At 38.3% G+C, this 25,234-nt stretch overlaps 1 protein-coding gene across 4 annotated transcripts in view; it reads right to left on the bottom strand.

Moving 5' to 3' along the window:
- Nucleotides 1-211: 211 nt before the first annotated feature.
- Nucleotides 212-25,234, bottom strand: part of bcl9l (bcl9 like) — a 63,815-nt gene continuing 38,792 nt past the window's right edge. For 3 of the 4 annotated variants that reach the window (XM_067389715.1, XM_067389717.1, XM_067389716.1), the window contains exons 2-9: nucleotides 20,665-20,729; nucleotides 16,662-17,066; nucleotides 12,331-12,456; nucleotides 6,185-6,359; nucleotides 5,806-5,890; nucleotides 2,715-5,133; nucleotides 1,963-2,220; nucleotides 212-1,767 (exon numbers count right to left, since the gene is read on the bottom strand). In XM_067389715.1, the coding sequence (XP_067245816.1) occupies nucleotides 542-1,767; nucleotides 1,963-2,220; nucleotides 2,715-5,133; nucleotides 5,806-5,890; nucleotides 6,185-6,359; nucleotides 12,331-12,456; nucleotides 16,662-16,977 (4,605 nt within the window). In that variant the 5' untranslated portion in view covers nucleotides 16,978-17,066; nucleotides 20,665-20,729 and the 3' untranslated portion in view covers nucleotides 212-541. The remainder of the gene's footprint in view (nucleotides 1,768-1,962; nucleotides 2,221-2,714; nucleotides 5,134-5,805; nucleotides 5,891-6,184; nucleotides 6,360-12,330; nucleotides 12,457-16,661; nucleotides 17,067-20,664; nucleotides 20,730-25,234) is intronic. The other variant, XM_067389718.1, reaches the window with a different exon arrangement.

Raw genomic sequence — 25,234 nt, 5'->3', positions numbered from 1 at the left:
AGATTTTTTTTTTTCCATATTTTTGTTATTAGATTTCTAATAAAACACAGTATACAGAACAGTTGCAAACAAGCACAAATTGCATATTATTTACAGCAACTATATATATATATATATATACTGTATATATATATATTATATTTATATATAGATATTTATATATATATATATATATATATATAATTTATATATAGATATTTATATATTACCTTCCACAACAGTTTGGTAGCCAGAATGTAATTAGAACATAGAAACCCAGAGGCTTTTTTCCTTTAACCTTTGCAATCAGACACATTGATCTCAAATATACATATTTTACAAATATCTTAAAAAATGGCTTCAGATTTTGTTACTTAACTGTAATGATAATTCTCAACAGTTTCCTTTTCTCCCAATGTTAACTTCAGCATCAAGAGATTATTACTTAAACCAAAGTTTTTAGCATTTTATTGCCACAATTAGTCAATGGCAATAAAAACATGTCCAAATGAGAAATAGCCATTAAGAAACAAGGTTTTTACAGTATTACAGATAAGCTAGTTTAAAAGGGCATGTTGGCCATACTGCCAGGCCCGTAGCCCAAGGGGCTGTCCAGTGACATGCTCCGTTGTCTGAGACTCTGCGGGCCCATCATGCCAGACTGTGAATGTGGAGGTCCCATCATAGGTCCCTGAGGGGACATGAGGGCGCCCTGCTGGCCAAAGTGCTCCCCAGGGAGAGCCATGCCCCGCTGCTTAGCCTGCATCATCATCAGATTCTGCTGGGCCATAAGATTATGAGGGTGCTGCTGTGGAGACAGCATGCCACGGGGAGGGTGGGACGGGTGTTGTAAGAGGTTATTGGCCATCATGGCCTGCTGTTGCTGATGGTGATGTTGTTGCTGGAGCTGCTGTTGAGGAGACATGCCTGTCCTGCCCATCATGTGCCCTGGGTGGCATATGGGCCCCATCCCACCTCCTGATCCCATGCCCCTGGAGCCAATCTGAGGCATGCCCATGCCTGGGCGCATCCCACAATGTGAGTGTGAGGGGTGTAGGGGCAGCTGTTGCTCAGCCATCATGTTCTGTAGGTTAGCAATATGGGGGTTGGAGGAGGGGACGCTGCTATGGGGAGGTCCAGACGAGGAGAGCTGTTTGAGCAGTTGAGCAGATGAAGCCTGTGGAGGCGGTTGGCCCTGGTGAGGATTTTGCTGTGGCTGGGACATGGCTTCACTCTTGGGGAAGTACTGTAGGGTGCTGCTGGGCTTGTCCGCAGGAATGATACGGGAAAGATCAAACTCAGGAATGCCTGTATGTGTGGGCCTAATGACCTCACTTAGGTCTGGACCATCACCCATGGGCATGGATGGAAAAGAGTCTGGTTGGTGAGGAGGCCGCTGGTGAGACATGCCTTTACTTAGAAGATGCATCTGTTGGGGCGGTAAGACCTCATCAGGACGCTGGGGGTACTGTTGCACCATGCCACCAATAGGGGAGTGAAGGGGTCCCTGCATACGAGGGAATCCTCCCATCTGGTTTTGGGGGTGCATTGGGGAAACATTACAGGGCCCTATTCCATCTGGAGGTCCACCTCCCATTATTGCTGAGGTCATTCCTGGTATTCCCATAGGGTTTGGGGATGGGAGCATAGGTCCAGAGGGATCATGGGATAGCTGTGGGCCTCCTTGGAGAACCATTCCCATTGGACTTTGCGGACCACTGTGAGGTCCCATTGAACCCTGCGAGGAGAGGAGCATCTGTGTAGACTGGTGATTTCCCATGTTGCCAACTGAAAAAGAGATTACATGTAATGATTTTAATGAATGACTTCTCCATTACACAAAGAAAGCAATTGAAAAGGCAAAATAATATAATAGTCATTGAACTGAAGGAGAATAAACTCATTTTCATAGCATCACTTCCATGGTGCATTGAGTTCTGGATTCTAAAACAGGTGATCAAATATCAAATGTAAAATCTGTACCTGACATGTTGATTCCAGGTAGGAGGGGTCTATCGGGTAGCATCTCATCATCCGATGTGGCGATTGTCTTGATGGCATCATGGTACAGCGGAGTGGAGCTAGGCATGGCATACTTTGACATCTGAGACATTATAAGGGATAGAGGATTCTGGGAGGGAGGGGCATCTGGTGAGGATGTAAAAGGCATGCTAGGATTGATAGAGTTGGTAGGCTGACTGATGGGCGTTGAGTTGGAACTCCTAGGTGGCAGGGACATACCTAATGTAAACAAAAAATGGTGGAAGACATGTAAATCATGTAAAAAGCAAGAATATACACAAAATGCATTTTCATATTTATATGAATGAACAAAGATAATAAATGTCTGCACACTAAATTTGCAGCTCCAACGAGTTTCACCAAAGAGATTTACCAAACAGCACACCTTTTAAAGAATTCAAAGTTCACGTTTTTTTATTTCAAGGTGTTATTTCTTTGTAACATGACTCTGTGTGTGTTTCCAATCTTTGTTATCACGTGTGCTTATAAAGAATTGAGTCTCACTCCACAAGGGTATTGTGCCCAATGAAGATCTGACTGGTCGAAAAGTTGCACTGTTTGGTAAATTTTTGGAGTTTCAATTTCAGTATGCTGACATATATTTTCTTTGTTCATTCATTGTTAATTTGTTGTCCTGCACCTGAGCCCAATTTGGTTTTGCATGTACACACCATTTTTGTATATTTGATTCATATTCCTAAGAACATTTTTACCTGTATCAGTGGAACTGCTGCCTCCATTGCCTGCGACCTTGACACTAGGAGGCCCTCCAGGGCTAGGCATAGCAGTCTTGGGTGAGGCAGTCCAGCCAGGTGAAGCGACAGGCATGGTCGGAGATTTAAGGTGTCCAGGGGAGCCAGATGGTGAGCGAAGACCAAGAGAAGGACCTATTACCTGGGGGGACTTGATAGAGGTGGAAGAGGGCGTTACAGCCCCAGAGGCTGCTGGCAGAGGAGGGTGAGATGGACCACTCTGTGGTAACTGGCTGGGTGATTTCAGGCCTGCTGCAGAGGGTGAAGGCATGAGGGGTGATGGCTCCTGACTAAGAGAAGGCGATTTAAGCTGGTGAGATGGCGGTATAGCTGGGGAACCCATTGGGTTAACACTAATGGGCAGGTCAGGAGGGTGTCGAGCACCAAGGTCTGTACCCCTTGAGCCAGAGTTTATGGGAATGTGACTAAGTCTTGAGGTGCTGCTCATGTGGGGAGGACCTGGCTGGTCTGGTCCAAACATATCAGAGCCTGGCTGCTGCATGTATGAGCCATCACCTTGACTACCAGGAAAGGAGCTCTGATTGGGGAACTGAAGAGGTCCATCTGGCCCAGGGATCATTCCTTTGTTAGAACTACCCCGGCCATTCTGTGAAGCCCTAATACGGGAAATGTCTTCAGGGTTCAACATCTCTCCAAGCCGTCCACCAATTCCAGGACCTCCCCTCAGCTTCTGAGCCAACAACTGCTGCTGCTGTGGATTCATATTCATGCCCATACTCATATTGAGGTTACCCCCTAATGGAGAGTCAACTATGTCTCTCATTGTGGGGCCACCATCACTGCCTATTCCACCAATAGGAGAGCCCATTATAGTCCGAGAACCAGGAAAGTCCATTGGATCGCCACGGGAGGGTGGGCCTCCACCCATTCCAGGATTGGGGAAGCCTGGTCCCCCAGAGTTATCTATCATCCTAGGGCCTCCAATCCCTGCCTGCTGCTGCTGTCTGGATATTTGCTGCATGTCTAGTCTATGGAGTCTGCGGAACATCTCTTCCCGTGTTATAGGACGATCCAAATCACCTTGAAAGTGCTGGGGAGGTCCCCCAGGTCCCCCTGGAGGATAGCACCCATGAAATGGGCCTCCACCACCCATGTTTGGAGGCATTTCCTCCAACCAGCCCATGCCTGGCCTTGGAGGTCTTTGAGGCCCCAACCCCTCCATACCTAGAACTCCTCCAGGGCTTTCTGGGTAACCCCCAGCACTTGAAGGACCTCGCATCTGTCCAAGAAACCTTGGCCCTCGAGGACCTTCCTGGTGCATGTCCATTATTCGTGAATTCCCTCCCATTCCTCCCCCTACCATTGGCCCTGGCCCCCACTGTTGATCACCAGGCTTACTGTGATATGGTGGTGGGGGGCCTCTCATCAGCATTGGAGGTCCCCCAGGCATGCCCATTTCTGGGATCATGCGGAAATGCTGGGGATGTTGGTGGGGGTTCATTTCGTGTTGCCGCCTTTTCTCCTGGTAGTACTCTTCTTGTAGCTTCCTCCAAGCTAGCTGTTCTGGTGTTACACCCTCATGTCCAAGAAGGGGCCCCATGTCTAACCCTGAGGGTGAGGAGAGGTGGTGGGAATGTGGTGGCATACCATGGTGTGGGCCCATCAGCGAGTCATCCAATCCAGGCCCACCAAGATTTTGTGTCTGTGAGATGATGGACTGTAATGGCTCCTCATATTTTTTCATTCCACTGACATGAGGCATACCAGCATTGTTGCTATGGCAATTACCAGCATTCCCTCCACCATTCTCACCATCTTCCAAACCCCTACCCCCATCATTACTATTATTGTTGTTGATATTAGTGCCATTTGGATTGCCATTAGGACCTCTTGGTTCTTCATGGCCAGCACCGGCTCCACTACGGAGAAGCAACCTCTCAATGTCTCGAAGAGTCTGCAAAGAGCGTTCACGATGTTCCAGCTGTTCCTTAGAGAGGCCATCTGTGTTTCCTGACCCTCCAAGTTGGCCCAGTTCATTCTGACGGTGCGCAGATAATGCAGAGGGACTTGAGGAAGGAGACACACCTGCACCATGGTGTGGAATTGTACCTGGCCTGTCCACTCCTTCTGTTCCTGAAACCCCTACAGATTGTGGGCCTGAACTTCCTGGGCCCAGTGAATGAACTGCAGAGCGGCTGTTGCTGCTTGATGTTCCTCCTCCTCGGTGGGTTTGGGCTGGCTCACTGTCTGGATGGCCTGTGGAAGAAGGAGTAGTGGTGCCAGGAAGATGTCCTCCCACAACTGCACCGACGGAAGCTGGCCGGGGCGTACCACTTTGGGATTTGGGTGTGCCAATGGGTGGACTATGACTAGAGCTGATCTGCTCTGTTAGGTTGGAGAGTTTTCCAACACCAGTAGACTGCTCAGACAAATACAAAAAAGAAAAAAAAGAAAAAAAAAAAAGAGACAGAGGTGGGGGTGCTGTTAATGCCATTATTAGTCTCAGCTCAATAAATCACAAAAGACTACTGTTTCATATCAAAACAGAAACAGGAACAAAGATGAGCATTGTGATTTAAATAGCCATTTAAACAAATACAATGTCTCACACCATGTAGCACCTGCAAGTATGGATGTTATGATACATTTTTTCCACTCTACATTGTATTTTAAGAGCATTTACATATGGATCATGATTACAAAACATAAACACACCCACATAGCTTAATCATTTTATAATCTAACATAAAAATATGCAGGAATGTACAGTGGCATGAAAAAGTGTGTGAACCACTTGCAGAATCTGTGAAAATGTGAATAATTTTAATAAAATAAGTAAGATCATACAAAATGCATGTTATTTTTTATTTATTACTTTTTATTTAGTACTGTCCTGAGTAAGATATTTTACATAAAAGATGTTTTCTCAGGACAGTACTAAATAAAAAGTACTAAATAAAAAATAACATGCATTTTGTATGATCTCACTTATTTTATTAAAATTATTCACATTTTCACAGATTCTGCAAGTGGTTCACATACTTTTTCATGCCACTGTATGTACACTATATGTCTATATTTAAAGACAGACCTGGTCCAGCTTAGTGCGAGGGACATTCTGCTGATGATACAAAAGGATGGAGTCTGTATGGCCATGCATCACCGCCTCTGCAGCACTGCAGAAAATAAAAATAGCTTGTTGAACAACAAAATAATTATGAAAATTTTTCTAATATTTTCTATTCAGTCATGTGACAATGGCTCGTAAAAGCACACTCCTACATCTGTCACAAGAGTGTGGTGGAAAATGGTCTGCTATGCTTATACAAGTCAACTCCTTTGTTGTGGCTTTCTCAAACATTTTCGGCTTAAACATGGCAATATAGGGTAAATGTCCCATTTGTTCATTTAAAAAATAGGCTGTCAAGCTGCATAGTCTATTGGGACAGAAACAAGGCGGTCATACTGACCTGTTGGCTAGGCTGGTGGTGAAGACATACACTACTTGCTGAGGGGGTCGAGGATGCAGATCTGTTCGAATACCGGGTCCATGGCCAGACCCTAATCCTGGACCTCCTGGATCACTAACATGGCCTGTGGCAGATGAAACAGAGTGGCCCTGACTAGGACACATCACATGCTCACCTGTGCAAGTGTTGCAAAAGAAAGAGAAGAATAGAAGATAAAAAAGGTGAATGAGTGAAAAAATATTTGTAATGACAATTGATTTTGTTACATACAGTATTTAAACATTTTACAAAGGCCACCTGATGTCATATGGAAGTGTTTTATTTACAAAAAAAAATGTCACATTACAAACACTGATAGCAGTCATTCATATGACAAATAATTAACTCAACAATCATAATGTCACTTGTGAATGTGCGTGCCCAACTATCTTGTTAAGAGAAGGTAAGAAGCAATAATAATTCTTATTTATTAAATAAATATGAATTATTATTTACATATTAATATTACATAAATATCAGAATATTGACTGATACAAGTGATTTTGTAGGTTTTGTAGCACTTTTTTTATAATTAAAAAAATAAGATTATATCACTGGCTGTTTAGTTGAAATAGAATGGTGATGAAGGTGATTGATAATTATTACACAGTCTGAAAAGTATGAGAATCATTGGCTTATTATATCACAATCTTGTACCCTTTATGCATTCAATATGCACTAATGAATTAGCATTACCATTTATATAGTCTACTCTTACAAACAGAGATGTTTGTTTATTACAAAAAAAAAAAAAAAACATATTCCGGAAAACCACAAGGAGGAGCTAAATCCCACAGAAAACTTCCCAGAGATTCAGTTCCATTATAAACATCTCATAGCTAAGCATTTACGTCATGAATTTATGTGGGCAGATATGAAACACTGAAGATTTGTACAAAATAGGCCATGTTCTGTCACATCAAAGTCACATTAACGGAATGGAAATCTAGTCATAAATTTGTGAACAAGTTACAGCACACAAAATATTAGTGAACTTTGATTCATCCTAATATCTTTAAAATTCTGATATTACTCAGGCAAGGTCAAGGTTACAGAGCTGGGCATTTTTCTTAAAGGGCAACACCGAGTACGTTAGTGATGTTGTGTTGTCCTTGTGCAGGTAATGTTTCACGACACACCTTCAGTCACGTGTCTATACGCAGATAAGGGAAGCTGAGCTTACTTCACAAGAGGGGACAATAGCTCTGAAAGCTCAATATCATACCTTTCATGCTATTAAGGGGCAAGTTCACATTGTAATGTCAACATTATGAGTCAGATACAAATGGCATTATAAGGTGTAGTTGTAGTTGATAAATATCTTTAAAAAACTGTATATTTAATTTATACAATGAATAACATGTTTTATATTTGATGACTTTATTTCTGTACCTGAAAACTTTTGTTCTGTTGTGCTTATGTATTTATGTTGGCCTGTTGAATGTTAAATGGATCCATTCCATGTTCAAATTATTTGATGATGTAGCAATAAACTAGCTAGTATGCATGTTTTTGAAATATGCTAATTTAAAACTATCAAAACACAAATCTATTTTAAAGACAAAAGTTCAAATAAGAGAGAGTGATAAAAGAGTGACAAATATTGGAATCGGCGAATAGTTGTGTGTTAAAGAAAAAAAAATTCTATATATATACACATATATACACCTAATCCTCCTAACCCTATAGTAAGTACTGTCCACAGTTAATTAACATTACTCAGTACTTAAATGTATAATTGCACTGTAACAAGGACAGTAAAATAAAGTGTAACCGAAAAAGAAATTATATTTTGCTTACAATAATATGCATTTTTATGACAATTAAACCCATTAACACCACTTTAATTCTCATTATCGTAATACAGTGGAGGATTTATACACTCTGACACATTCAAATCTACAGTGCTGACAATACACACAAGAACCAATTAAGTGGTAACACTTTACAATAAGGTTCATTAGTTAACATGAACTAATAATGAACTGCACTTATACAGCATTATTAATCTTTGTTAATGTTAATTTCAACATTTACTAACAAATTAACCTTATCATAAAGTGTTACCAATCAAGTTTATACGTCAGCATAGATAAACTCATCATGTTCTGATTCTCGCATCTTTGATTTGATGCACTATGCACTGCTGCATTTTATATATAACTCTGGTTACACTTTATTTTAAGGTGTCCTTGTTACAGTGTAATTACACAATTAAGTACTGAATAATATTAATTATCAACATGTACTTACTTTTTTCCTTCCAGTAAAAAATGGTAGTGTCATTCATAACCGTTACTATGGCTGTTTGTTTTTATTTCTGTTTTTTGTCTTCAAATAGCTCTTTCTCAGCTTTATTCTTAATAGCAGGGAGCACACAGTGTGCAGGGTGCACACAAACTCCAGGCTTGTGGTCACCAACTGACAGATTCACAGCCATACTCGCAGACACAAACACACACAGTTTAATGTGAGGTGTTGCAGTGGAAAAGGAATGACTGTTATAACACTTGGCAAAAATCTAAACAATATGCATTTATAAAAGTAGTCATGTAATTTTTCTTGTGAAATATATTATAAATGCATTTATCAGTTTATTTAAATTTAAAAAGCATTCTTACTTCACTCCGACAGCCTTAACGCAGCAGCATTAACTAGTTTTCTGATGCCAATGTAATATGACACAAAGTATAGTGTTAAAAATATATATTAAATACCCCATGTGGTGGAAATCAAGTTTTTAATGTTGTTTATATGTCTATGTGGTGTTTTTAATATGCTTTAAGACAAACCATGTACAAATTGATATGTCAGCACCAGTGGTGTGCGGTGGTGTTTTAAAATGAGGAGGCAATTTTCCTGGTTAAGTTAACATTACATAAAAAGAGAGACCAAATACCATTATATTTTGTATTTTACACTATGTAATGTTCTATTTATTAAAAGTTAGTGTTTTTACGCAGTTTTTACATTTAAAAGTTAGTTTTTACGCAGTTTTACATTTATTCCAAAATAATAACTATTTGCAGTAACAATTTAAACAATATATATTATTTATAAACTAATATTCAGCTTTTCTTTTTAATAGTCAATTTATTTTCAGCAGTCATCAAGCTTGTACACACTGGTTACTCAATCACAGACACAAAGATGTACCTTTAATTTCACCATGCTGATTGCTCACTAATACCCCCCGCAGTCATCATGTTTTCAGACCATTTCGAGTTTGACATGAAATAAAGCGGTGATATCTAAGTGACAGTTGTTTACTTGTTGTCTTCCCATTAATACCATCACTGTCTTCATTCAGGCCGATTTGACGAGAACGTGCCCGAAAACAACAGGCGGGATTTATCGCACGAACCAATCATATCCAATCATAGCGTGATGGAGGCACTGCCTCCTCTAATGTGACTTTCCCCCATTCATTCTCAATTACCCCCCACTAAACCCACCGCATGCTTTGGGGGCTCTGCTTTATTTCTATGAGCTGAGGGGAGGCACAAGAGACTCCCCGCTGTAACTTCACCTGCGGGTGTCGCTGTTTGACAGTGTTCCTTTAGAAAAACGAGTGACTTTTACACTTTTTAATGTCAAATTTTGTAACATTTGGGTTATATTTTTGTAATATTGATTATTTTCTAATCCAGATTTTTTGAGGAGGCACTGCCTCCCTTGCCTCCTCGGAGGAAACGCCCCTGGTCAGCACCATTCCTGAGTATTTTCTCCTTAAAACTGCAATAAAATCGCAGGTGTTTCTGACATCACAAACTACCTTGTAACCAATAACTTCAACGTGCTGGCGGGCTTTAGCATATCATTAACACCGAACTAGCAGGGGAGTCTTGAGAGAAGCTAGGTTATCCCGGTAAATTTTTTTATTGATATGAAAAATCGTGTAGATTTAGCAATATGGCGAGTGTATGACGTATATATCGATGTTATAATGAACTATATGCCTTTCTAATTTGTTCAAAAGGATACTGATTTTTAGAAGACTCACAAACTGGAACATGGTCTGTGTAACATTAGAAACACATTATTAGCTGTTTGATAACAAGCAAAAGGCTAATCATATTAATTACCGTTATGTGTCCGCTGTTGTAAAGAGCATTTACCTCAGTAAGCTGACCGAGTGGATCTCTGAGCTGGTGTGAGCAAGTGGAGGCGGGGCTAATTTGCATATTCATTGATCCGTGAATATTAAATGAGGCAAGGGTTTATAGTTTCATTCAAGCTATTTTAAGGCATTATTTAAAAAAACATTTAAATATGTCACTTTGACATAATCAAAGATGAGTTTTAAAGGAAACAATTATTGACTACAGGGGGACTTTAAGTAAAAAAAAAAAAAAAATTGGTCACTTTATATTAGGTGTCTTTAACTATGTACATAAATAATATAAAAAAACTGTTAGGTACAGTGTACTTATTGTGTTCATGTTATATTGCAAAACACTTTTGCTGGTGGGATACGGGTAAGGTTAGGGACAGGTTTGGTGCACTGTAAACCCTAATGCTCAAAATACTTAATTCGTTTGAGTAGGACAAACTTAAATTAAACAAATTAGTTCAGTTAAATTAACAGTTATGAGTATTTAAAACTTTCTTTTACTTTTGAGTTCACAGCACTGACATATTTCAAGTAAACTAAACCGTTTTAGTCGCAGCAGATTTCTAATTCCCAGCATGCTTTGCATCAGACTGTCTAAATGTTGAAATAAAGTGTTATTTTGTGTGTTTTTGCATAAGATTAATATAGGGAGACATAAGTTAGTGTTTAATGTTGTGTTATGTTGGGATTGACAGGGGGTTCTGTTATGTTAGTTTTGTAGGGTTACCATTCTGGTGAAGAGTAGACTGTGTGGTTAGGTTGAGGATGGGCTGCAAAACTTTTAATTTAATAATTATAATAGCATGTGTTTTTTGCTAACTAACATTTAACCAAGATTTGAATGTGATGTTTATGTAAATTAACTATATGTACTTGAGTAGGGCGAGGCTGAGAACTGTGGGAGCGAAGGAATGCCAGTGATGTGATTGTTAATGAGAGACACCTGTGCACCACACTAGCATTGCTCCACTTCCATGGCTCTCGGCCCCGCCCCACTTGTCACAAAAAAATTAAGTTCTACTAACTTAAAAAAAAATAAGTTAGTTAACTTAAATGTTTTGAGGTAATAAGTTTCCTCAAATGTTTTGAGTATTCTGAACTTATTGAGTTTTACAGTGTGTTAGGGTAGGTTTAAGGTGTAAATTAAGGGTCAAAAGTGCAATTATAGATGTAAATACATGCATGTATTATTTAAATATTAGTACAATGTAAAACAACAATGTACACAATAAGTACATTGTATCAAATGATTAAAGTTATGGTACTAGTCACCCAAAAATGAACTAACACAGTACATAGTAGTTAAAGACACTTAATATAAAGTGAGACCAATAACTTTACTATATTTGCAATGTTAATAACTGTAGAAACATGTCATCACAGTCTGTGAAAAGGGCCCATTTTGTACTAAATAAACAACATTGATTTAATTAATGTAATTGAGTTCAATCTTCTGTAATGATTTATTTATTTTTTTATTTTTTTTCAAATTCTGAAATGTATATGTGAGCTGAATTACAAAATTTAGCCTTTTTTCCCCACTGAATTAACAGGACTGCGTGTTTTTATGACAATGACATCAACCAGACGTTTATGTAAACAGTCTACAGGAAGAAACATTCATTAAGGTTTATAAGACAGTGTTTATGTACAGGTAGAGCCTGGCAGTACTACTGTGTGTGTTTTTGTGTGTGTGTGTGTCTGTGTTTTTGTGACATATCAGGACACAAATTTGTGTAATGACATGGGTATGACATAGGTATTACAAGGAGAGGGTGACTTATGAGGACATTACCCCATGTCTCCATTTTTCAAAAGGTTTATAAATCATACAGAACAAGTTTTTTTGAGAAAGTAAAAATGTGCACAGTTTCCTGTGATGGGTAGGGGTAGTGTAGGGTGATAGAAAATACAGTTTGTACAGTATAAAAACCATTACGCCTATGGAATGTCCCCACAATTCACAAAAACAAACGTGTGTGTGTGTACTCACGGTGTGTGGCAGAAAGCGGTTTCTCATCCTCTTCCTCAGTTTCGGCCCCTGAACACCATTCATCACCACTGTACGGCTGCTTTCTCTCCAGCACACACCGGCGTTTGCTGCGCATCACGCCCTCTACTGGACACCATTGAGAAAAACACACAAGGCACAACAACGTAAACATGCTTCAAATCAATTACACGTTTATATGTGACAATACGGTTTCTATCCACACTACTATAAGCAAACACCCACAAACTGCCTCAAAAAGCACATTTAAACTGATGTTATTGTCACGTACTCCAGACACAGAGCACTCCAGAAATGTTTTGGCATTTAAGTGGTATGAGAGGACACAAGGCCTCCAAAGCCTTGAAACATCCCCTAACCTTGAATACCAGACACGGCGAGGGAGAAAACAGGGGAGAGAGAGTGTGAAAACGAGAGGAAGAGAGCACACAGCGTTAGGTTGTGGTGTCCTCGGCCTGCGCATGCCGTGTTGGCGGCGGGCAGAGATAAAGAGCTGACCTTTTCTGCATCCTCTTTTGTTCCCAGCAGACATCAGTTTACGTAAATGAGTGAGTCAGCTCTCTCTCTCTCTCTCTCTCTCTCTGGTCTACTTTCTCTTTAATCATTGGTCCTTTCCAGGTGTGGCAGTCGAGTGGTCTGAAGTGGCTAACTTGCATTTCATTTGAATGTCTTTCTGTTTGCTTTTCTACCGGGTGAACAATATTTACTTAGAAAGAGAGAGGAAATTCTCCCTGACAAACAGCTGGATAGTGAAGGAAAGGATCTCGCCACCACATTTCTGATCAGCTCCACAACCTAGAGTATTATGGTTAAAACTATACTATAACTGAACTAAAACTAGAATCAAGCACTTCCTCATATTTTCATTAATAAATTCCATGACTTGACAGTTTTAAATTATTTTAAGAAATTTTAAAATATTAGTATTTATATTTTAAATGTTATTAAAATATTTAACATTATTTTAAAAATATCAAATATATTTACACTATTTTAAACATTTCAGTAAAATGACTTTTTTAATCAAAACACTAATTGAAATAAAAATAAATTACATTTTCAAAACTATAAATTATTTTTTAAAATTATTTTAAGATATTTTTAAATATTTATATTTTGAATGTTATTAAAATATTTAATATTATTTACAAATATCATATATTATATATATATATATATATTTTTTTTTTTTTTTAAAACAATAAATTACTTTTTAAATTATGTTATGTTATAACAATATTTAATATTATTTAAAAATATATCAAAAACATTATTTTAAACATTTCAGTAAAATTACTTTTTGTAATCAAAACACTAATTGAAATAAAAATAAATTATATTTTCAAACCTATAATAACCACATCTTCTACCTTCCATGCGGTTATAAAGCCAAACAGGTGTGTGTGTTTGTGTGAAAGCGTGAGAGTGTGTATTCACACACAAAGGCGCTTCAGTGCTATTACAGGAAGCTCAGATGACTCAGTTTCTCAAAATCACACTATTGCCCCGTTATTTCCCCTGATCGCTCGCTCTAATACACACACAACATACACAAAGCACTGGGCAAATGGAAATAAAATAAGAATCGAACAATGAACCAAACAAAAAGAAACTGCACACACACACAGTGAAAAGAAAAACACGCCTCCGCAGTCCAGGAAGAGAAGACCTGTTATTGCTTTTTATATTGGGCAGAAGCTGTTTGGGTGATTCTTACGAGACCTGTCAGGAACATGCATTGCTCTTATTCCCCACCCCATGCTTTACACATTCTCACCACCTCTAATTCTCAGTCTTGTTCGCTTTCACACATTTAAATCTACCGCGCCGTCAGGTTTATGCGCTGTCAGCCTAGACAATGGCAAAGAGCTCAAACAGATCTTTGATATGAGTGACATGTGGCATAAAAACCGGTTAACAAGGAATGAAAATGCACAACATTTTAGCGGTAGTGGCATTCATAAGTGTTACTAGGGCAACCAGAAGTAGAAACAGAGTAGCGTCCAATCAGTACAGCAACTGCTAACATGCAGCGAGTCATTGGTGAATTTTCATTTTGGTGAATGATTCCTTTCATGATGGTCCTGGTGAAGCAGTTACACTTTTTTATATTTATTAATTTATTTTGGGATATTGTAAACCATTTTTCTTTTTTTTTTTTATAATTTAAATGTATAATGCATTTTTATTTTTGCAACAATAAAATGTAATGTAGACCTACTAATAAAAAGTGCAATCACTAATTTTCATTATTTTCATTTTTTATTATTTAACAACAACAAAAAAATCAATAGAATATTTTATTATTTTATCTTATTTTCATAACTGTAAAAAAATGAAAAACTGTAAAAAATTTAAAATTGTAGTATTTTTGCACTGCATTTTTTTATGATTTTAATAAAAAAAAATGTACTGTACATTTTTAGTCTAATTCAACAAAAATAATTTAAGTAATTAAAATGTAATGATGAGAATCACCAATAAGTATAATGTGGTGATTAATTACAGTAAGTATAATTACAGAACACCCCCCCCCCCACACACACACAAAACAACAACAACAACAAACACCCAGACTTTCTAAAGTCCCTGTGAACCGAAAGTTGCAAACGAGTTTTCTCCAGTGTTTTGACGTATTTCCAAGTGAAACGGAATATTGAATAGAGGGCAGGGTTTTACTTTAGCACTCCTCCTCTCCATCTCTCACTCACAGCAGACTAACGGTTGGAGGGGAGTGGTTTAAGCGTCTTCAACTGACGTCATCGGAGAAGGAACGCCATTCCAGACCGGAAGTAACTTTTCAGATTTTGATTAAAGATTACCACGACGAACATTTTTTTTCTCAGTATTAACTTGCACAAATTAATTGTTCACCACAAGAGTAGTAATATGCCCTAACAAAGTAAATAGGGTCAATTTTGATTTCAGGACGACTTTAAAGTAATGACAATTTGAGGGGAAACTGTGCTTAATTGTCTTGAAAATAATGTCACAATGAAAAAAAAAAAAAAAAAACATCTCAATCTTAAAATTGTCTTTGGCAAAATATAATTTTGTATTTTCTGCTTTTGCTTTGGTGTGAAACATGTTTTTGGCAGAATCACCAAACCACATAAGGGAACTGTGTATGTGTGTGTGTGTGTTACTGTGTGTTGACATTCAGGAACTTGTTGCATAGAGTCTCCCTCCCCCTCAGTCTCTCCACCCCGCTCTATTCTACTTCCTGTCTGTGTGCAGTGTCTTTCTCTTCCCCCGCTTAATTAGTGAGTGACACACAACAGGACGACCAACAGGAAAACACAAGCACTTGTGTGCACACGTATTGCACGCTGTTTCAGGGGCATAACATCTGACATGATACACACATATAAGCATAAGCATACGCACACACACACACACACACACACACACACACACACACACACACACACACACACACACACACACACACACACGTGTGCTCAGAAAGGTCAGGACATTTTGGGGTAGCAGAAAACAGGCAGTTTCATCTTTACTGTGTTTCCAGTTAAAAGGGGAATTCCAGAAGTGTGGCCTTTTTAGGTTGTTTGATCAAGAGATACATATAAATGAGTAAAATGAATACGTGTAGTGTTGAATTTAGTCGTGCATGGCCTGTCGAGTATCACATGCGCATGAATATGTGTTTGTATTATGCTAGTCTCCCATAGCCTGACTTTTAATTATGGACATAAATATAGTCAACTTTACAGCATATTCTGACCATTTAGAGACAGAACCATCAGCTTAGACAGGAAAAGATTCTCTAAACAAAACACAATTTTCAAACTTTTTAATCCCAAGTGTGAGAGATCAGCTTCCTAAAATAGGAAGCTGTGTGAAAATAGTAAGCATAATATTATAATGATTTTGTAGAAATGTAATATTTTCAAGACCATTAAGCACAGTTTCCCCTTGTCATTTCTTTAAAAAGTCTGGGCGTTGTACTTTTGGGTTTGTGTAATTCACATTATACTTCAATGGTGATTCTCATTACATTTTATTTATTGTAATACAATTATTTTTGTTGAATTAGAGTAAAAATGCACTGAACATTTGTTAATTAAAATCATTACACAGGTGCCAAATCCAATGATTAATTCGTTATTTCTCAGGTGACTCAGAAAACTAACAGATATTACGTACTGTTAGTAAAAGCTAGTCAGTCAGATTGGTCTGATATTTTTGAGAAACCTCATGCCATTTTGTGTGCAGTATGCATCAGACAGTCAGTCAACGGACTGTGGGCGGCCCGAGGACATTCGGTCTAAGGATGTGAGTAGCATTACGCCTACCTTTGGCATCTGGCTCCAAAACAGGGGTGAGTGACTCTCTTTGGTCTCCTGTGTCCATGGAGACGCTCCTTTCCCTCTTTGCCTTGGTCTTCATCATCCCAGCAATGCCACCACCTGATTGGTTGAGGCTCTTCAGTCCAGGGTTGCCAGGAGAAATCTGGTTGGATTTGACTCCATGGCTCCCAGACCCACTGCCCTTTGACCCTTGGTTGCCAGCAGGTCCTTGCTGCTGTGCTTGGTTTACATTGGGGAGCTGTGATTGGGACCCGCTTGTCACTTGCTTACCATGATTGGATAGTTTATTTTCAGAGTGCATTTGATTGGCCGGTGATGGAGAGGAAGCTGAGGGGGTTGGGTTGCAGCAATATGTTGTGTCTGTCTGTCAGTGAGACTGCAAACAGACAGCTAAAGAGAGAGAGAGAGAAAGATGAAAGAGTGTGAGAGTTTGTCTTATAAATTTCCAGTAATAACATACAGTAAATTTCACCCACTTCATCTCCAATGCTAGAATAACAGTTATCATTAAAGAGTGTTAAACTCATGTGAAGTCACTATTGTGCATAAAGCTGTTCGTTTTTACAATGGCTATATTACGATTGTAGCTCATCCAACCAGACTTCAGAGTCTGAACTATTTATTTTATAATATTAGTTTTATTAGTATTTTGTTTTCAATTCAAGAGTTACAAAATGTGAAGTTGCTTTTGCACCGAACTCTTTATGTTCATCAACTTTTGAATACAATGAGAAAATAAAAATATTTCACTTGCTGAGATATTCAAAACAACGCATTACTAATTAAATTATTATTTAATATAAAATAATAATAATAATAATAATAATAATAATTATAATAAATGCTTGATATTAACTTTTTTGCTCATCAGCCACTGTGGCTAGTGGTTTTCCAAAGTGACTAGCCACTCAGCATTTTCACTGGCCACAATTTTGACATCAATACCATTGGTAAAAACTGCCTTATAGATATTTTTAATATTATCTCATAATTTGGCAGCAGGTATATTAGGCTGCTGTCACTTTAAGACCTGATGCAAGACCCATTATACTGTTACACATTAGGGCTGGGACAATACATTGATTCTTGATTCACGATACAATTATCCTTTATCGATTCTGATATTTTCCAAATGAATCGCGAATCGATTCTGAGCTTAGTTTTTAACAGCAGATGGCGCTACGTGCTTTAGAAACGTACTCTGCCTGCTTCCAATTCTTTTACACACGCTACTTGAACCTAAAATAACCATTCATTCGAAAAGGTTGAAGCGAATTACAGGGGTGTTCGCAGTGGGCTGTGTTTACATTAATCTCAAGTCATAAAAGTATTCTGAGCCGAGGTGCTGGTATATTTAACCACTTACATGACATGTCCAGTACTCTTCTTCGTGAGCATTTGAGTGTGTGGTTAAAAACTACCTAAGAGCGGCATCTGCTGTTAAAAACTAAGCTCAGAATCATTTCGAGAGAGAATTGCAATACATTCAGAATATATCAGAATCGATCCAGATTAATTGTATTGCACATTGATGTATTGTCCCAGCCCTATTACATACCGTTTTCTTTCTCAACTGTTTACGATCACTTACTGACTGTGTTTACATGAAAACTCGCCAAGACTGGAATTTTGACATTATTTAGTGTGTATTTGAGTGTTTACGCGCAATAAGCAGCGAAAAAAAATCGTATTGGGAGGCGGTTGGTTGTGAGAACAACATCTGAACAACGAATGAGTAAAATTATGCGCAATACGCAGAAATACCATGCCGAAATTCAAGCCCTGTAACACCAACAATATTCATCTGGAGCAAATGAAACGAGTGAGTGAGGGGAGGCGGGTGTGTGTGTCAACTCACTGTCGGAGAGATGCGAGAGCGAGAAAGCACAAATAGTAATGTGTATCTATTCTGCGGAAAATAAGTATTGGAAGCGTTTCAAATATTTCAGTATCAATATGTATTGAAAAATAGAATGTTTTGACAACACTTAATTGCAAAAGTTTATTATTTCAGATGCATTTAAAAGACTACAAATGAAAAATGTATATTATACAGTGGCAGGAAAAAGTATGTGAACCACTTGCAGAATCTGTGAAAATGTGAATAATTTTAATAAAACAAGAGAGATCACACAAAATGCATGTTATTTTTTTGTTTAGTACTGTCCTGAGTAAGATATTTTACATAAAAGATGTTTGCATTTAGTTCACAAGACAAAACAACAGCTGAATTTATTAAAATAACCCCATTCATATGTATGTGAACCATTGATTCTGAATACTGTGTGTGGGTACCTGATGATCCACAACTGTTTTTATGTTTTGTGATGGTTGTTTATGAGTCCCTTGTTTGTCCTGAGCAGATAAACTGAGCTCTGTTCTTCAGAAAAATCCTCCAGGTCTTGCAGAAATGTCAGTTTTCAGGCATTTTTGCATATTTGAACCCTTTCCAGCAGTGGCTGTATGATTTTGAGAGCCGTCTTTTCACAATGGTTGAGGGACTCAAACTCAACTATTAAAGGTTCAAACATTCACTGATGCTCCAGAAGGAAACACGATGCATTAAGAGCCGAGGGGTGAAAACTTTTGAATTCAAATATCAAGGTACATTGTATTTAATTTGTCTTCCGGGAAACATGCAAGTATCTTCTGTTGGTTCCGAAGGGCAGTACTAAATGAAAAACAATGGTATTTAAACAAAGTAAGAAAAATTGCGACATCTTCATCCTGTTCAAAAGTTTTCACACCCCGACTCTTAATGCATCGTGTTTCCTTCTGGAGCATCAGTGAATGTTTGAACCTTTTTTAATAGTTGTGTCTGAGTCCCTCAGTTGTCCTCAGTATGAAAACACAGATCTCAAAACCATACAGTCACTGCTGGAAAGGGTTCAAATATGCAAAAATGCTTGAAAACTGAAATTCCTGCAAGACCTGGAGGATTTTTCTGAAGAACAGAGCTCAGTTTAACTGCTCAGGACAAACAAGAGACTCATGAACAACCATCACAAAACAAAAAAACGGTTGTGGATCATCCAGGTAACAACAAACAGTATTAGGAATCAATGGTTCACATACATATGAATGTTTTTTTTTTTTTTTTTTTTATAAATTCAGCTATTGTTTTGTCTTGTGAACTAAATGTAAACATCTTTTATGTAAAATATCTTACTCAGGACAGTATTAAATAAAAAATAAGATGCATTTTGTATGATCTCTCTTATTTTGTTAAAATTATTCACATTTTTACAGATTCTTCTAGTGGTTCACATACTTTTTCTTGCCACTGTATATAAAATTCAACCTGCCAAAATGGCTAGTAGGAGTGACTGCGTTACACGCCGCTGCTGAAATCCACCCGCATTTGGCGGGTGTTAATGTGAAGCCCTGATAATAATTATACATACTAAAATTATTAAATTTTTTTGTTCAATGTCATACCAAATAACTAGATTGTGATATATAACATGATATAAAATTACTTACAGCCATACCCTGTACCTGTAACTTTCATGGAAACAATCTGAGGAAGGTTTATGTATCACTAAACAAGTTCTCAACTGTGTCTATTCATTTCAGATATCTCTTCATTTGTCCTTCATTCTGCACTAAAACACACTTAATGCTTCAACAGGATTCAAAGGTCATTGCCAACAACACAATGTACCTCACAAGAGAGATGATACAACTCAATAATAGTTCACTATTTTTATACAGCTATAAAATGTTTCAAAGGTAACTAAAACCATATTGGTTACACAAATAAACCATACATTTACAGAATAAGGAAACATATATATATATATATATATATATATATATATAAAGACAGAGAGAGAGAGAGTTGTGACACCGCATGAGGAAGTCACAGAGTATAGGACTCTGTTTATTATAATAAAAATGATCTAATTTTGTTCATGTTTAGTGCAGACACAATGTCAGGACACTGATGGCAGTTTTGCAGAAGATGCTGCTGGTTTGATTTACGCACCTCACTGGGATGAAGGTCCAACAATCAAGTGCATTCTGACGTCTCCTCACTGCACACACACTGATCTGTAACACACACACAAACAAGAGAGATTTAATTATGCTTTAATTGAATTCAATTATGATCTATTATCACACAGAAACATAAAAAGGAAATAATGAGCCATTTTAGCATACTGACTGGAGAGAAATTAAAACCTTTGTAGAAGTGTAACTGTCCCTTTAAGAAGGGGCTGTAAATGATGTTTGGACACCCTGATGCCCAGAAGTGAGTTTCTTGTTTAATTTGCTCCACCCACAGTGAGCAGAAACCACAAAAACTCCCCACCTTCAATAATAATACCCAGATTGTCTCATTTTTCAACAAACTATTCTTATTTTCACTCTTTCTCGCTTTTTCTCATTTCCTTCTCCCTTTCTTTGCAAATGTAGAAAATATTAGACACCTTATGAGAACTAAAATAGAGTGATATTTACTTATTTCATTTAATTCACATATACTTATAAAATTTTCATATTTACATAGTTTCTAAATATCCAAAAGGTCATCTATATGCTGGTTTACTCTGAAAAGGTGACTTAATGAACCCTTAGTATAATACCCATTTAAAATGTACAGTCTATCACTTCTGGAAATGGACTCACTTAAGACAAGTCATTTCACCCGGCGGCCATCTTTGAAACGCCTCTTGGACATGCAAGTGCAGCTCCTATCTCTTTGAATGGGGAAACATCAAATTCTCCAAAGCTCTTTGCCAAGCTTTCAATTAAATTTCATATCTGAAATCACCATTTGAAACTGTCTCATAAATTTTGTTTCTAAACGCTTGACTCATGACAAAAAAAAAAAAAAAAAATTGGCTAATGCGCAGTCCTAAATCTGCGTCTCGTGTCTCATTTCGGAGACGCGCATCTGACTGTTTCTATAGGAACCGGAGCTTCTAACGGCCGCTGCTGTGACGCAATGACTTTACCAATGGGCGATTGCGCGTTGCACTTTTTTTTCCATTCAAAACAATACCAGTGACGCATCTTGTGTTATTCTATAGTCTTTGATGCTACTTACAAATGACTAGCAAAAGCAAACAGCCACCAAAGGCAAAAAGCAATTTAAAAAATGCATCAAGACATGAAAAGAAAAATTGCATTTCATGGGCTCTATAAAGTTGCCATGGTTTATTATTTTTTTCTTACAGAATGTTGCAGTGCTTATTATAAACAATTTATCCATGCACATCTTTTTTTTATTTTATTTTTTTTATTCATATGCCCTCGTAATCTTTAATCAATTATGCTAACTTTCCCTCCCCCTCGAAACAGTATCTGTTCTCTTCATGACGGGCTATATATATTCCATTGACTGCAAACTTCCATTCAGACCTGCCTCCATTTAGTTATCAACACCCAACTTCCTACGATCCAATCAATTACTAAAGGACGAAATTAAATCCCGCTCTACATTTTTCTCATTCCAGAAGCCGTTTCACACGGATATATGTCACAATAGTAAAGAAAACACTATCACAATTCTGTTTTATGGCAACTTAAAGATATATTTACAAACTGAGATTCTATCAGTGGAAAAATTGGAGTTGAAACAAACTGACCACATTCTTCTGAAGACCCAGAAGAATTACTTTCAGCCAGGGTTGAAATGTGTGAAGGATTGGGTTTCTCTCATGTGAATGAAGAGAAACTACATACAATCCTAGCAGCCACCTGCCTGTGTCCATAACCTGCAGACCTCTCCTGCGTGTGTGTGTGTGTGTGTGTGTGTGTGTGTGTGTGTGTGTGTGTGTGTGTGTGTGTGTGTGTGTGTGTGTGTGTGTGTGTGTGTCTGTGTGTGTGTGTGTGTGTCTGTGTGTGTGTTTTGAGGGAGTTCCAATGCAGTCGCTGCAGGTCTGTCATGTAGAACATGTAGGAGAGGCATGCGGTACATGTGATACATACAGGTCTGAACAGGACACCCTGACACCCTATTGAACAAAACACATCAGCGTTCATGCAAATGATCAAATGAAATATGCCTTTTTTTCAGATTCTAAAAGCTACTTGCGATAAAAAAACAAACAGAAAAAAAACAGTGCTTGTAAGCAGATCTGCACAATTTGGCCAACATTTTGTGATATATATATAAGGCTAAATAAATAATAATAATAACAAATATAGCTGCAAGCAGCAATTACGGGGCCAAGCACAAAAACGGCACAATAAGCCAGCCAACATAGCTGGGAGCATCAGACTATGAGCAATTAAAGACCTTAAAAATTATTAAAAATGAGGATTTGCTGGTTCATCACTTTCGACCAATAGGTGGTGCTGTGACCAAATTAATGTGGTATAGTTAGAGTGAGGTGACAATGACATTTGCAAAGTTTGGTGTCAATATGTTAAAGCAGTGCAGAGATACAGCTTCAAGAGTCATTTTTGCGTCATGCCTCCAATTCGTTGCTCTGGTATAAGAAAACTGTTTGACGTATCGATTTGATATCCATAACCTTTTGTCGGCATGGTCTGAAGATGATATGGTTTAATTTTGGTGAAAATCGGAGCAACAGTCTAGGAGGAGTTCGAAAAAGTAGGTTTTTAAAGAAAAACAATATGGCGGACAGGAAGTTCAGCCGACTATGGGAAATTTGATATCTATGTTCTCAGAATGACACAAGGAATCTACTGAGTGCAGTTCAATTACAATCGGTTAGTAAAGTCAAAAGTTATTAGCATTTTTGTAAATTATGTTATAACTTTTAACCACAAGGTGGCACTGTGCCAAATCTTTTTGAGTATGGTCAGGGTATGGTGCCAAAGACGCATACCGAGATTCGTAACGATACGCTAATGTGTTCGTAAATTACAGCATTTTAGCACAAAATTCAATTTTTGGACAAACCCATCAGAAGTTATAAGCAAAAATAGCCATTTTTCATATCTCCGGACCAGTTGGTGGTGCTGCGCCAAAACGCTGCATGTTGCCTCGGGTCATGCTTGTGATGACATGTACCAAGTTTGGTCTGAATACGATAAAGTGTTGCGGAGATACAGCCTTATGTCTATTTTTGCAAGCGCTACGTAAAATTCGTTCATGTGTTTTTCGAAAACGGTTTGAGGAATTGACTTGAATTCCATAACTTTTTTGTCGGCATGGTCTGAAGATGATCTGGTTAAATTTTCGTGAAAATCGGAGTAACGGCCAAGGAGGAGTTCGAAAAAAGTAGTTTTTTCGAAAATTCAAAATGGCGGAAACATTTTCAATTCATCTTGGCCAAGGAATTTTGTTTCTAACCCTTATGGTTCAAAAGTTATTAACATAAACATAAGTGCAATTTTGGACAGCTGGTTGCGCTAGAGGGATTGAGTTAGAGACTCCAAATTTGCTATGGTGACTGTTCAGTCTGTCCTCTAACTGTGTGCCAAATTTCACAACTTTCCCGCAAGCGGTTCTATGGGCTGCCATAGACTCCCAGAGCGGAAGAAGAAGAAGAATTAAAAAGAAATCTAATGGTGCGTTCACACCGGACGCGAATGAAGTGGTAAACGCGAGTGATTTACATGTTAAGTCAATGCAAAGACGCGAATTGACATCCTGCGGCACCGGCGCGAATGATGCGGCACGCGCCGCGTTGACCAATCAGGAGCTTGCTCTAGTAGTGACGTGACGTAGCGAGCTGAGGCAGAAATTCGAAACAACAATGGAGGACAAAATCATCGTCGCTGTACATCTACATACATTTATAGAAACAGAAATAAAAAGGATCGTGTTTGAAAGAAAGTGAGTGAGGAGGTCGGACAATCTGATAAGTTGTAAAAAACGGTCTTTAATCAATTTGAGCTATATATATATATACATATTAAGACTACAAGCCAACGACGACCAATTGAGCTTATTCGCTGTAAATTACAAGTTGTGTTTATTCAGAGGAAATGTGCAGAAAGCAGTGGGAGAGTCCGGGACACATAAAGGAGCGGGAGAGCCCCTCTCATGACACGAATTCGCGTCTGTTGTGAAGGGATTTTCACGCGCGAATGAAGCGAATGTCACGCGTGAATGAAGCGAGTAAACTCAAAATGTTCAAGCGTCCAACTACGTGCGAATAGCGCGATTTATTTGTGCAAGTCGCGTCTGGTGTGAACGCAGCATAACAATTGGAAAGGTCACGCGCGACGCAGACGGAAGTACTGAGCAAGTGTCTAAGCCAAACGGCCTTTACAAAAAAGGTAAAACAACGATGTCGGACGGAGGAGAAAATGAGATGGAGTTTTTCGGCCTACTGCGGTGTCACGCGTGACCTTTCCAACATGACTATGTAATGTGCTGCATCGCAGAGCTAGAGCAAGATGAGCATTTGTGTATCTATTTTTTTTAGAAAATGACCAATCGTTTTGCTAGATAAGACCCTTATTCCTTGGCTGTGATTGTGTAGAGCCCTTTGAAGCTGCACTGAAACTGACATTTGGACCTTCAACTCGTTGAACCCCACTGAAGTCCACTATATGGAGAAAAATCCTGGAATGTTTTCCTCAAAAACCTTAATTTGTTTTCGACTGAAAAAAAAAAAAAGACATAAACATCT

The sequence above is a fragment of the Chanodichthys erythropterus genome, chromosome 7, assembly GCF_024489055.1.
Source record: "Chanodichthys erythropterus isolate Z2021 chromosome 7, ASM2448905v1, whole genome shotgun sequence".
NCBI classification, from domain to species: domain Eukaryota; kingdom Metazoa; phylum Chordata; class Actinopteri; order Cypriniformes; family Xenocyprididae; genus Chanodichthys; species Chanodichthys erythropterus.
Note: the sequence above shows the minus strand (reverse complement) of the source record. Positions and strands in the feature narration are given on the sequence as shown.